We start from the raw sequence: 15,375 nt of genomic DNA on the forward strand, positions 1-15,375 counted from the left end.
AATTTGTTTTAACTCAGAAAAAGAGAATAGAAGCTTCTTGACATGAAATGGCTGTCAGGAGGTTTAACCTGTTCAGTGTCACTTCCAAGTATACCCAGGTCAGAGTATAAAAGTGAAAAGAAATCTTGGTAGTGAACAGGTTCAAATTATTTTTAGGACATGTTTACAGCTCAAGATTTGTTACTGTCACCATATGAACGTATTTCTCGGAATGCAGCCCATATATAATTTGGGTTTCCACTATACCATTAAAATGACTAGTTCATTAAACAGAAATCATAAGATAGATCTAGGAATGATCTGTAATCTGCCCTTAAATTATACAAACCAGCATCTGAAGTTTCTTCCTATACATTAAATTGTATTGTTGGGAAGGTGCAGAAAGAGTCTTACCCGTTTATTCACGTATGCTGTGCATGACTTAAGTGCTTGAGTGTCACACGTGAATTGTATCCCAGATAAAAGGTGAGTTTGAGCTATCAATGAATGTCAATGGTGAAAGCCAAAAGGAAGCCACTGGATTGGCCATATACTGAGAGGAAAACCAGGCAGCATCCTATGAATAGCCCTGCACTGGACGCCAGAAGGGAAAAGGAAAGGAGGGAGACCCAAAACCACCTGGCATCAAACTGTGGAGGAGGAAATGAAAACAATGGATCTGACCTGGGGCAGTTTCCAGAAGCTAGCCCAGAATAGACAGGAGTGGAGGACCTTTGTTGCTGCCCTACAGGCCAGGAGGCATAATAGGCAGCAAGTAAGTAAGTAAGTTTGTGGAAATAAATTAATTACCAAAATTGTCGGCCCAAAGGATCGAAATGAATCATCAGAGAGAGTTAGATTTAATTCTTAGGGCTAAGGGAATCAAGGGATATGGGGAGAAAACAGGAACAGCGTACTGAATTTGGATGACCAGCCATGATCATATTGAATGGCAATGTTGGCTTGAAGTTCTGAATGGCCTACACCTGCACCTATTTCTTATGTTTCTATCTGATGCGATTGACATAACCAAATAAGGGAAGCCATTTATAATTATTGCCTTGCTGCAAAGTATAACAATCAGTTCATAGATTACATTTTAATTCTACAAATAGTTTAATTTAACTTGGGACAGGAAGTAGCAATACTGTAAAAATATTTGCATGAAACAAATGCAATTCAAGATCTGAAACTTCAACCATGTCTTGTTTTATAAATTTAAGTGTGTAGTCAAGTATTCTACATAATTTCTATAGATGTACGTTAGAGAGCATACTGACTGGCTACATCACAGCCTGGTTCTCGAATACCCAGGAACAAAGGAAGCGGCAGAAAGTAATGGATATTGCCCAGGCCATCACGGATACTGACCTCCACACCATCAATGGCATAGACTGAAAGCGCTGCCTCAGAAAGGCAGCTAATATCATCAAAGACCCACAAAATCCTGCTCACATTCTCATCTCGCTGCTATCATAGCGGGGAGATGCAGGTACGGGAGCCAGAGAACTGTTACCTCAAGCTAAGAATTTCATTGTTGTGCTTCCGGATGCACATGGCAATGAATGAATGAATATGAATTACAAAAATATTAGCCAATTATGTACACATACAAGGAATTTGAAATAGTCTTGAGCATTAGAGTGTATCTCAAAAGGCAATGTGAATAGATTCTTCTTAGAATGGTTTGATAAGCTACTGTAGTAGAACATTTCACAATATTGTACCAAACGATTCATATTGTTTTAATTATTCATTATTTTTGTATATTAAATGGTGAAATTAAAAAAGTGCCATACCAATGCAGAAACTGTCTGGCTTCCCAGTATATCCTTCCTTGCACATACAGGAGTAACCTCCATTTGAATTGATGCATTTTGCATTTTGGGGACAACTAGATGTATTACGACATTCATCAATGTCTGAAAGAAAAGATTTACATTAGCAAAGATTGCAGTTCACATAACAAATATTGGTGATTATAAGTAATGTACATGCATAATTGTGTATGATTAGATTTCATTTTTGCTTGTGATATTTTTACATGGTAATCTTTAACAGAATGCATATTTCCACTGCTGTAGTTGGAGAACATTGTGATATATAGTGTTGATTTACAGATGAGAGAATTGTGGAACTGTGGGACAATGTTGATGTGGAGATCTGATTTCTCCACGGAGCAAAAGACTTTGGCAGAGACAGTGAATCTTGACCTGAAACGTCACCCACTCCTTCTCGCCAGAGATGCTGCCTGTCCCGCTGAGTTACTCCACCATTTTGTGTCCATCTTTGGTGTAAACCAACATCTGCAGTTGCTTCCTACATAAGTTCCCATGACCATTAATTGTAATAAAAATAATGATTATGAACAAAATAGTTTTGAGATTTTATTATAAAATGCACACTGAGAATGACCAATTTTTTCAGTGTGTGTGATCTGAGGAGCGATTTTTCTGCCTTTGATGGTGCATTGAAAAGCCCCCTGCAGTGTATTTGATGAACTACATCTCGAGATGATTAAAAAATTAATTACATTTTCTTCAGTTATATCACAAATCAAATGCATTGGGCTTTGGGCTTTGGCTCGACATCCCACTCCAGGCAGATGTCTGTCTGGCACTGGAGGAGCTGAACGCAGTGTCAACAAACACCAGACGTCTTACCCCGAAGCATTTACCACCATTGCTGGGGACTTCAATAAGGCAAATCTCAAGAAATCACTCCCTAACTTCCACCAACATGTCTCGTGCTGCACCAGAGGACCAAACACCCTCGACCGCTGCTACACCACCATCAAGAATGCCTATCGTTCTATCCCTCGCCCTCACTTCGGTAAATCTGACCATACCGCGGTGCTGCTTCTTCCTGATTGAAGAGGTGAGGACAGTACAGTGCTGGTGGGGTGCTGGGGGGGGGGGGGGGGGGGGGGGGGGGGGGGGGGGGGGGGTGGGTTACAGAGGAAGAACTCCAGGACTATTTGAAGTCTGGAGACTGGGCAATGTTCAAGGACTCGGCAACGGATTTGAACGAATAATCCACAGTTGTTACAAACTTCATGAAGAAATGTGTGGAGGACTGCATCCCTACAAAAACCTTCCGAGTGTTTCCCAATCAGAAACCTTGGATGAACTTTGAAATCCGAACTCTTCTGAAGTCCAGACACCGGCCATTCACGTCTGATGATACAGTGGCCTACAAGAAGTCCAGGTATGACCTTGGTAAGGCCATCAAAAAGGCCAAAAGGGACTTCTGCTCCAAACTGGAGGATGCGACAGATGTCCGGCAGCTGTGGCGGGGCCTGAATGCAATCACCTCCTACAAGGCGAAACCAGGAGGCAGCTTGAAAGTCGGCGAAACATTACTCCCTGATGAGCTCAATGCATTTTACGCATGCTTTGATAGGGAGAATACTGATGTGCCTTCCCGAGCCCCCATTCGCTGTGATGGTATTTCAGTCTCAGTCACAGAGGCTGACGTCAGGAAATCCTTCAGAGGGGTGAACCCTCGAAAAGTGCCTGACCCGATGGTATACCCAGTCGTGTTCTAAAAACCAGTGCGGACCAACTGGCTGCAGTTTTTACGGACATTTTCAACCTCTCACTTATACCAGTGCCCAAGAAGAGTAGGGTGACGTGCCTCAATTATTATCGACCAGTGACACTAACGCCTGTGGTGATGAAGTGCTTTGAGAGGTTGATCATGGAGCAAATCAACTCCTACCTCGACAAAAAACTGGACCCACTGCAGTTCGCTTACCGCCACAACAGATCAACGGTGGATGCGATCTCGCTGGCCCTCCACTCCGCTCTGGACCACTTGGACAACAAAAACTCATATGTCAGGCTGTTATTCATTGATTACAGCTCGGCATTTAACACAATCATCCGCTTCAAGCTGGTTACCAAACTCGCAGAACTGGGTCTCTGCGCATCCCTCTGCAATTGGATCCTCGACTTCCTCATTCACAGGCCACAGTTTGTTCGTATTGGTGGAAATGTTTCAGCCTCGATAACAATCAGCACGGGAGCACCTCAAGGCTGTGTGCTCAGCCCCCTGCTGTACCCACTCCATACTCATGACTGCGTAGCCAGTCATAGTGCGAACTCCATCATCAAGTTCGCTGACGACACCACTGTTGTGGGCCGTATCACTGATGGAGATGAGTCAGAGTATAGAAGCGAGATCGAGCGACTGTCCATATGGTGCCAGCACAATAACCTGGCCCTCAACACCAGTAAAACTAAGGAACTGATTGTGGACTTTGGAAGGAGTAGGATGGGGACCCACAGTCCCATTTATATCAAAGGGTTGATGGTTGAAAGGGTCAAGAGCTTCAAATTCCAGGGCGTGTACATCTCTGAAGATCTTTCCTGGTCCGAGAACACTGATGCTATTATTAAGAAAACACATCAGCGCCTCTACTTCCTGAGAAGATTACGGAGAGTTGGTTTGTCAAAAAGGACTCTCTCTAACTTCTACAGGTACACGGTAGAGAGCATGCTGACCGGCTGCATCATGGCTTGGTACGGCAAATTGAGAGCCCTGGAGAGGAAAAGACTCCAAAAAGTAGTAACACTGCCCAGTCCATCATCGGCTCAGATCTCCTTTCCATTGAGGAGATCTATCGCAGTTGCTGCCTCAAAAAGGCTGGCAGCATCATTAAAGACGCACATCATCCTCGCCACAGACTCGTCACCCCGCTACCTTCCGGTAGAAGGTGCAGGAGCCTGAAGACTGCAACAACCAGGTTCATGAATAGCTACTTCCCCACAGCCATCAGGTTATTAAACTTGGCTCGGACAAAACTCTGAACATAAATAACCTATTATCTGTTATTTGCACTTGATCAGTTTATTTATTCATGTGTGTATATATTTATATAATGGTATATGGACACACTGATCTGTTCTATAGTCATGACTACTATGTTCTGTTGTGCTGAAACAAAGCAAGAATTTCATTGTCCTATCAGGGACACATGACAATAAACTCTCTTGAATCTTGTTTTGCACCAGTATCGGGGTTATTAATTAGGTTTATTATGTTATTTATGAGCATTGTGTTTACAGGCCTGTTATAGGTGTTATAGGTTACAGGTGGCCCAGCCGCTGAGAGGACTCTCCCGACGCCGGGGCAAGATCACCCGGTGCGAATGGCCAGGAACATCGGGCCTCCGTAGAGGCAATTGCAGTGGCCTCAATAGGCCTGACTTTGGGGTGAACTTGGGGGTGGGGACTGGACATTGTGCCTTCCCCCACAGTGGTATCTTTTTTTGTCTGTAATGTAATCCTGTTAATCTTTGTCCAAGATGGCTGCCGTGAAGGGAGAGTGGACGCTGGCGCGCTTTAGCTGCCGCTGCTCTCACTTCACATTGTGTTTTTGATTTTCTGTTTTTGGACTGAATTACGTTTTTAGTTTGTGTCTCTGTGATGTCTTTATTATTTATTTTACTCTAAATGATTATATGTTTATATTCCTGTTAATCTATGTAAGGTGTCCTTGAGATGTCTGAAAGGCGCCCAACAAATAAAATGTATTATTATTATTATTGTTCTGTTGTCAGTAAATGTGACAACTAAACACTATTGATTCTTGAAAACTATTTTTAAAACCAGTTGCAACAATTGTCAACAAAACCATTTGCAATAATGAATACTTCAATGGGTTGAACAGTATGTTATTTTTTCTTCCGTTCCTTTGTAAAAGAGGGTGGCATGGTGGCGTAGCAGTAGATTGCTGCCTTACAGTGTTTTCAGTGCCAGAGACCCGGGTTCGATCCTGTCTATGGGTGCTTGTCTGTACAGAGTTTGTACCTTCTTCCCAAGACAACGTGGGCTTTCTCCCACACTCCAAAGACGTACAGGGTTTGCAGGTTAATTAGCTTGGTAGAAATGTAAATTGTCCCTAGTGTGTGTGTGTGCGTGTGCAGTATTGTGCTAGTGTACAGGGATTGCTGGTCGATGAGGACTTGGTGGGCCAAAGAGCCTGTTTCCATGCTGTATCTAGAAAATAAACAAAACTAAATGAAAATGTCAACTTTCTTCAGGTAATAAGCACTGGCAGCTTACCATCACACAAGGAACTGTTTGTTTCATTTATCGCATAGCCTTCATTACAGCTGCAGATGTAACCTCCCAACACATTGGTACAGATCTGCTTGCAAGAGTCTGTTTCGTTCTGACATTCATCAAAATCTATAATAGCAAGCAACAACACATCAAAATTGTTCAAATTTTTAACAACAAGAATCTGTAACAAAAATCAATCATTTGTATGACACCTTTTTCTTAATCCAATTATTCAGGCAGGCACATGAACGAGTCACACCCCGGCCATTCCCTTTTCTCTCCTCTCCCATTGGGCAAAACGTACACTCCTCCAGGTTCATGGACAGTTTCTTCCCCCTGTTATCAGGAACTGTATCACCCGATCTCAACCAGAGTGCTCCTGAACTACTTTTCGCCTCATTTGTAGACACTAGGACTATCTTTGATCAGACTTTACTGGCTTTATCTGGAACAAAACGTTATTCCTTCATCATGTATCTGTACACTGTGAACCGCTCGATTGTAATCATGTATTGTGTTTCCGCTGACTGGTTAGCACACAAGAAAAGCTTTTCACTGTACCTGTACACATGATAATGAACTAAACTAATCTAAAATTTCCTGTGCAAACTGATGTGATTAGTGGCATGGTGCTATTTAGAATTAAAGGTCTGTAAATGGGATGAACTAGTAGAGTATAGTAGAGTTAAAATTATGGTGCATTTTAAGTTACAGTTACGTAATGTGATGTGTCAATGCACAATGTGTCAATTATGAAGGTCACGTAATGTGATGTGTCAATGCACAGAGGATGCTACATGCATGCACTTGCATTCACTGGGCAGCATAATGGTACAGCTTCTGCCTTAGTGCCAGAGATCCGGGTTCGAATCTCACGAATGCTCGGGTGCTGTGTGTGGGGAGTTTGCACGTTATTTCTGTGACAGAGTGGGATTCCTCCGTGTTCTTTTGTTTCCTCCCATGTTTTAAAAACATGCAGGCTTTTAGGTTTGTTGGCCCTAAAGTGTCAGGAGTGGATGAGAAAGTGGCTTAAGATAGAAATAGTGTGAATAAGTAATCAATGGTCGGCATGGACTCAGTAGGCCGAGGGCCTGTTTCAATGCTGTGTCTCTAAACTAAACTAAACAATGCACAGTTGAATACCACTCATTTCAAAACAGACCTTCACAATACTTGAGTGATATTTCACCCTTACTTAACAGGGACCTTTCCCTCATGAATGAAATATATATTAAATCGAGTCACGTTAAAGTTTGGTGAGAAGGCTTACAAAATAGTAGGCTTTAAGAGTCCTGCTCCAACTTTCAATAACATCAAATACGTTCATCTCAGTTACAGTTACACTTACACTCAGTGACTGAGCAACCTCAGGCAATTTTAGCAGAATAATACAGTTTATGTTCCTGAAATCTGAGTTTAGAAGCCCACTCTTCTGTTTGGATCTGCAAGAACTTAAGTAGAAGAATTGAACTAATATAAATAGCCATGTACCAGCTCAGATTTATTTTGGTATCCTGCCAACCATAACCGACCCACATGATAAAAATAAAGTTACTCTCTATTTTCTGAATATTAGCCAGTTCTCCCTCATACATTCATACAATGTTATGAGTTTTGTGCAACAATCATGTTGGGAGTGTGAGAAAAGGGTTAATAGAGATGGTTGATTTATACTAGAACTCTGAAATATGACTTAGAAAGAAATAAGGTGTCAGCAGAAAGCCAGACTGCTGGTAGAAGAAAGTAACAATATACAGAACAGAGAGAAATTCTAGATAAAAAGTAGCAAACAGATAGAAACTTCAGCAGAAGCCTTAGGAGTCTTTGACGTCAGCAGACGTTCCGAGACGTTCTCGTGGGAATATAAACCTTAGTGTTCTGATTGGAAGAAGCTCAATGGGGAGAGATGAGGGTGTGACAATAGTGTGAATGAAATGTATAAAGATAGAAAGCATCTCCATCTTCGTTGTGCCTCTAGGGGACATCAGAGGAGAGGCACCTATTCTGCAGAATATGAAATTAACAAAAACACTTCTCTGCCTGAATTTGTCTCAAAAGCGTTTGCGATTTTGAATCTCACAGGAGCATCTTACAGAATACCTTTTGAAACTCTACAAATGCCACCAACCAATTCCCTCTTCTCCATACTGGTAATTACATTCTCAGCCATGATTTAAGGTCATAATTTCATAAGTGATAGGAACTGAATTAGGCCATTCGGCCCGCCATTCACTCATGGCTGATCTATCTCTCCCTCCTAACCCCACTCTCCTGCCTTTTCCCCATAACCCCATACACCCATACTAATCAAGGATCTATCTATCTCTGCATTAAAAATATCCATTGACTTGGTTTCCACAGCCTTCTGTGCAAAAAATTCCGCAGATTCACCACCCTCTGACTAAAGACATTTCCTTAATAAACCTCTTTGTAACCTGATTATGCTTTACAAATTTACAAGTATCTGAATTACAATTTCACAATTTTGCTGACAAATATTCACTTATACATTCAATAACATTCAGAACATTTCACTGATGAAAATGTTGTATCAATGCACCTTTGCAGCACAGATAAAATCTGAACATCAAATAGAACTGTTGAACACATATTTCCTATTGAAGGATTATTATCTCATGTACGGTCATTTTGTTGGTATTATTGCATACATAGAATGAGCAGACAACAATGGGCATCTTAATTACCATAACATTTCTCTCCATCTCCTATTAAATTGGTGGGACATGGACCACAGGTATGACCCTCGAGAGGTGCAGGTTGATCTTTGCAGGTATCATTTAAGAAACATTGGTTGTCTTGACAGGCATCAAAATCTTCAGTGCAATAATCACCAATGTATGCAGGAGTACAGTTACATGCTGCAACCTAAATTGTCAACAGAAATTATATTGATTGATAAAGGATCCAGAGAGCTTTCATGTTCTAATTATTACTTTTTTTTTGCTTGCCAGGCCCACATCCAAACATTGCCATAACTGAATTGTCTACATCAAGATGGCATCGTCTATTTAGTTTTAGAGCTTCCAATAAAAGAATATACTATTTGGAGCAATAACTAAGTTATTAAGCATGTCTTTGATTTAACTTACCACAAACATGGCATTCTCTGATTCCATGCTGATAACTGATCTGGAATAATCACAGGTTGAATTGATGCTGCAGTTGCATATTGTCAGTGTCAATCCCAGCTCAGAAGTGACCTTTGAATCATTGGCTTGTATTATGGCAAACACTGGAGTGGAGCTTGTTGGATGCCAAGAAAAGTTCCCATTTTCTATAGGTATAAAAGACAAAATCCTCAAGTGATTTCTAAAATGTTACACGTTCACATTGTACTATGTTGATTGAAATTATAAAATGTTAGTTCACTCAATGACAAAATATTTCATACAATTTAAACTGACAGAGAAATTATCTGCAATAACCAAACATTTACTGGAGTCCTCATGCTAACAGCATTGTTTTAGTTTTTGAGATACAGTGCAGAAAGAGGCCCTTCAGCCCATCGAGTCTGCGCTGACCAGTGATCCCCATACACTAGCACTATCCTACATACTAGGGAAATGTTTACAATTTTGAACAAAGCCAATTAACCTACAAATCTGTACATCTTTGGCATGAGGGAGGAAACCGAAGACATCAGAAAAATCCACGCAGGTCTCGGGGAGAATGTGCAAACTCTGCACAGACAGCACCCATAGTCAGCATTGAGCCCAGGTCTCTGGTACTATAAAGCAGTAGCTCTATTGCTGTGCCACCATGTCACCCCTCATATATATATATATATATATATATATATATATATATATATATATATATATATATATATATATATATATGTGTGTGTGTGTGTGTATCAAACGCCTTCACATTTACTTTAATACTAGCTGCTAGTGATATTCTCTCTGCATTTACGATGTCCTCTTCATCCTACATAATCCACACACCAGATGGGTCTCCCCATCTTCAGTTTTCTATATCAGCTAAATGCTTTCATTGATCCTCGTCATCCAACACTCAATATCCCTCAACATCCTAGGGCTCCCTGGTTTTGTTACCCTTGTTTTTCCCCTTTGCAGAAATCTCTTCACATGTGATGACCCTGAACTCTTGTTATTTCTCCATTGAATGTTTTCCTCTGTATACAAGTATATGCTCCCACAACATCTTTACCAGATCCTGTCTTAGAGCCATAGAGTGATACAGTGTGGAAATAGACTCTTTGGCCCAACTTCCCCACACCGGTCAATATGTCCCAGCTACACTAGAGTCACCTGCTGGCATTTGATCCATATCCTTCCAAACCCGTCCTACCCATGTGTCTGTCTAACTGTTTCTTAAATGTTGGGATAGTCCCTGTCTCAACTACCTCCTCTGGCAGCTTGTTCCATACACCCACCACCTTTTGTGTGAAAAAGTTTCCTATTAAATCTTTTCCCCATCACCTTGAACCTATGTCCTCTGGTCCTCGATTCACCTACTCTATTGAAGAAACTCTGTGCATCTACTTGATTTATTCCTCTCATGATTTTATACACCTCTATAAGACCACCCCTCATCCCCCTGCGCTCCAAGTAATAGAGACCCAGCCTACTCAACCTCTACCTATAGCTCACACCCTCTAGTCCCGGCAACATCCTTGTAAATCTTCTCTTTCTTATCTTTCTTATAACATGGTGCCCAGAAGTGAACACAATACTCTCAATGCAGTCTCACCAACGTCTTATACAATTGCAACATGACCTCCCAACCTCTATACTCAAATTTTTTTATTTTTTTTTTAATATTTTAGTTTATTACATAGAAACATAGACATAGAAATTAGGTGCAGGAGTAGGCCATTCGGCCCTTCGAGCGTGCACCGCCATTCAATATGATCATGGCTGATCATCTATTAGAAGTAAGTACACTCAAATTTTAATGACATTTTTATGAAATGATCTTAATGAAATTGACTTTCTTTGATGGATCATGACGTGGGGCATGGCAGTTGGGACATATGAAATCAGAGGCTGGCAACACTTGCTAAGACTTTTGTGGCCGTGGTGTTTGCAGAGACAGCTGCTGGAGTCCCTACATCCGCTGGGTGTGCATTCAGATTGAGCACAGTTGCATTGCACAGCAGTGGACGGAACCAATTGCATCACCAGGGCCAGGCCAATCCCCACATCACCATTTAATGCTGCCAGGAAACCAGCCCTGAATGTGGGAATACAAGAAATAGTGCAAGTGCCAGCAGCATAATCAAGGTGAAGTCGGATCCTGGCCACTCCCTATTCTCCTCTCTGCCATCGGGCATAAGGTATAGAAGTATGAAAACACACACCTCCAGATTCAGGGACAGTTTCTTCCCCGCTGTTTTCAGGCAACTGAATCATCCTACCACAGCTAGAGAGCAATCCTGAATTCTATCTAACTCATTTGTTATCCTTGGACTATCTTTGATCGGACTTTATTGGCTTGACCTTGCACTTAATGTTATTCCCTTATCATGTATCTGAACACTGTAAATGTCTCGATTGTATTGTCTTTCCACTGACTGGATAGCACGCAACAAAATATTTTCACTGTACTTCGGTACATGTGACAATAAATTAAACTGAAATGAAACTGATATGTATCATCCAAAAAATGCTATGAGGTTTCTTGCCTAGGCTACTCCAGCAATCATAACATACCCACATCCTTTACCTTCAAGATTGGAGATACCACCATCTGTAAATCCACCTCCAAGTCAAACACACAATCTTGGCAATACCAATCATTCATCACCACTGGATTCAAATCCTGCAACTCCTTACTGAACAGCACTGTGACAATATCTTCAATGGAAAGGCTGCAGTGGTACAAGAATGTAGCTCATTCCCACCTTCACAAAGGCAATTATGGATGGTCCATAAATACTGGTTTGGCTAGTAGAGATCACAAGTTAACTAAAGAAGGTAACCAATCAACCAAATTAGATCTAAATTCTTTGATTCCAGAAAGAGTCGTCTGCATTCTCAGGAGAACAACATTAAAAACATGAAAAACCATTGGGATTCCAATACATTTTGATGACAAAATAAATTATGTACTAAAACATAAATAGAAACATGGAAACACAGAAAACTTCAAGTCAGCATCGCCATTCAAAATTATCATGGCTGATCATCCTAAATCAGTATCCCATTCCTGCTTTCCCCCCATATTCCTTGATTCCGCTAGCCCTAAGAGCTATATTTAACTCTCCCTTGAAAACATCCAGTGAATTGGCCTCCACTGCCTTCTGAGGCAGGGAATTTCACAGATTCACAACTCAGGCTAGAAAATATTTTCGTCATCTGTCGTAAGTGGCCTACCCCTTATTCTTAAACTGTGACACCTGGTTCTGGACTCCTCAAATTCGGGAACATTTTCCTGCATCTATCCTGTCTAATCCCTCAAGAATTTTATATGTTTCTATTCTATAATTCCCTCTCATCCTTCTAAATTCCAGTAAATATAAGCTGCCTTCTTGTTCTTGCCAAAGTGGATAACCTCACATTTATCCATATATTGCATCTGCGCCATGCATCTGCCCACTCACCCAACCTATCCAAGTCACCCTGCAGCCTCATAGCATCCTCCTTGCAGCTCACACTGCCACCCAGCTTTGTGTCATCTGCTGTGTCAACGCTGAGCTAAGCAATTGTATTCCTCCTCTCTTGAGTTCCCAGTTTTTCTCAAGTATCCCCTTTGCTGCTACATGCAGATGGTCAAGCACCCATAATCAAAATATCATCTTCGGTGTCGATTGAATTTCAACCTAATACATAACTAGAGCGGTAAATAAATGTGACAAAAGTCACGAATATCCAATCCTTACTTGTCATTGTGATATCTGATGAATTAGTCAAGACTACAAATGTCACATCATCATTGTTGGCATCAGTAGCAGTAAAAAGAATGAAAACTGGTTCATTGAGACGAGTCTGAAGGGATGATTCTCCAGTGATGTTAGGAGGGAAATTATCTGTGAAAAATACATGACTGTTATTCAAAGTCTTCAGTCTTATGTTACCTTCAGCGTGCAAACAAATATAAGACATTATACTCAAAATCATGATGTATGTGGATTTCATTTATGAAAAATTCAAACCAACTCAGTGTTGGGGAGGCAGAAATTCATCAGTGGTTTAAAATACACAATGGTTTGGTGACTCGTAAAGAATCCAGGTGAGATTTGTGGACAGCAACACAATTTATAATAGTGTAGTGTCTGCTCACACAGCTGCCAATTGCTTTAAGTGAACTATTGGTTTAAAAAAATTAAAGTCTTTTGGCATGCAACAGAATTTCCAGCCTGGAAATTTCATTTTGTTTCCAAGTTCAGAGTAACATAGAAATAAAATTGCAATATCATGTTTCATGCTACTTTTCAGATACTGAATACTGAACAGATAACCTCATTATATTAACTTCCTATCACTTATATTTGGAAAATTCATTGTCACAATACATTACGGCATGGTGGCGCAGCGGTAGAGTTGCTGCCTTGAGGACCTGTCCCACTTAGGCTATTTTTTAGGTGACTACAGGTGGCTAGGCTGTCGCCACATGATTGCCGGGGTGCCGACTATATGGTCATGAGCAGTCTCCTCAGTCGCCCAAAGAGTCGCAGCGTCTTTCTGGGGTGGGAGAATGCAACCTTCACATGGTCCGCCCTGTTTTGACAAATGCATTCAACCTGGCGTGCACAATCAAATAGAACAAGTTGACCTACAAAGATAGGCTGTGCTCGCCATTCACAAGAAGAAGAAGCATCTTTCTGGTCAATGCTGGGTTTTCAACATGTTCAAATATTTTTGGCGACAGTGGGTTGACGCCAATGAGCGTAGCTTGACCTCCAGATGTAGGTGCTGTCGTAGGTTGTCACCAGGTGACGACTTTGGTGAATTCCATTGACGGCTACCTACGTCAACCGGCGACAGGTACCGGCGACTGAATTGTCTTCAGTTGTCTTCAGTTGTCGTCGACAGGGTCATAGCTTGTCATGGCTTGTCGCGGGTGGATGTAGGTTGACTTCGGTTGTCGTAGGTTGTCACCTGTGTGGTCGTAGGTAGTCATAGGTGTGGTCGTAGGTGGACGTCCTAATGGGTTGCCGGATGTCGGTAGATTGCTGTAGCTTGACTTTGTTGTAGCTTGTCGTAGACATTGTCGTGTGGGGGGGGGGGGGGGGGGGTCCAGTCCAGTCCAGTCGACCTGCTAAGACTATGACAGTCGCCGGCAGTTGCCTAAAAAATTGCCTAAGTGGGACAGGCCCTATACAGCGCCAGAGACCTGGGTTCAATACCAACTATGGGTGCTGCCTGTATGGAGTTTGTATGTTCTCCCCGTGATCGTGTGGGTTTTCTCTGAGATCTTTGGTTTCCTCCCACACTCCAAAGAAGCACAGGTTTGTAGGTTAATTGGCTTGGTATATATGTAAATTGCCCCCAGGATAGTGTTAATGTGTGGGGATCGCTGGTCAGTGTGGACTTGGTGAGCCGAAGGGCCTGATTCCAGGCTGTATCTCTAAACTCAACTAAACCTAATACCAGGTCAATAGTATTTTCTATATTTTATGCAGTAATAATATGACAAGTTCAGGCAAGGGGCTGAAGGACAGTTAAAATAAATGTCCAGAAGTTTCAGTCTTGATGTGCCACCTGAATTTTATCCTTGCAGAAACGTCATCAATAAATGTATTGAATGGAATGGTTTCTGCATGTGTGAAAGAAAATAATCTTGCCACCAGTTAAGTATTGAGATCAGTGATGTAAGGCATCTGTCACTCACTCAGGCACCCAAAATTACACGTATAGAATTTCATTACAAATATTAATTGTTGACAGGATATCTTAAAACTGTTTAATGTTAAATTTATAAAGCAGTTGTTCTTTTCCTTAATCCTGATACACTCTTTCTGGATCTGTTTTGACATTTAATCCATCCATTTGATTTTATACTTCCAACTTTCAGTGTCAAGAGAGTGGGGGAAATTGAAAGGTGCAATTTAAAGGCAACTACTTGAGTGGTTGCAGCATCCAAATTGGTTAATTGAGTAGCAAATAAAAATATGGAAAAGATCATAGCGGAGCTACCGTTTTGGGGAGAGGCTGTGTAGAGGTGAAGTGCTGTGGGGGGGTTAAATGTGGGACCGGCTCAGGTGTTTTCGGTGAGGAGACTATCAGACACTGCTGGGCATGTGTGATTCTGATGATTTCATTATTGGTTTAGTTGCAGTGGTATTCTGCCATTCAATTATGGCTGATCTGTCTCTCCCTCCCAACCCCATTCTTTGGCC

At 41.5% G+C, this 15,375-nt stretch overlaps 1 protein-coding gene across 1 annotated transcript in view; it reads right to left on the reverse strand.

Annotated features, from left to right (window-relative positions):
• The window catches only part of LOC129694217 (serine-rich adhesin for platelets-like), a 74,282-nt gene that overhangs the window by 44,717 nt on the left and 14,190 nt on the right, over positions 1 to 15,375 (reverse strand). The window contains exons 5-9 of the mRNA XM_055630933.1: positions 12,916 to 13,062; positions 9,158 to 9,342; positions 8,753 to 8,933; positions 6,048 to 6,173; positions 1,779 to 1,901 (exon numbers count right to left, since the gene is read on the reverse strand). Coding sequence (XP_055486908.1) covers positions 1,779 to 1,901; positions 6,048 to 6,173; positions 8,753 to 8,933; positions 9,158 to 9,342; positions 12,916 to 13,062 — 762 coding nt within the window. The remainder of the gene's footprint in view (positions 1 to 1,778; positions 1,902 to 6,047; positions 6,174 to 8,752; positions 8,934 to 9,157; positions 9,343 to 12,915; positions 13,063 to 15,375) is intronic.

This window comes from Leucoraja erinacea, unplaced genomic scaffold, assembly GCF_028641065.1.
Source record: "Leucoraja erinacea ecotype New England unplaced genomic scaffold, Leri_hhj_1 Leri_580S, whole genome shotgun sequence".
In the NCBI taxonomy this organism is placed as follows: domain Eukaryota; kingdom Metazoa; phylum Chordata; class Chondrichthyes; order Rajiformes; family Rajidae; genus Leucoraja; species Leucoraja erinaceus.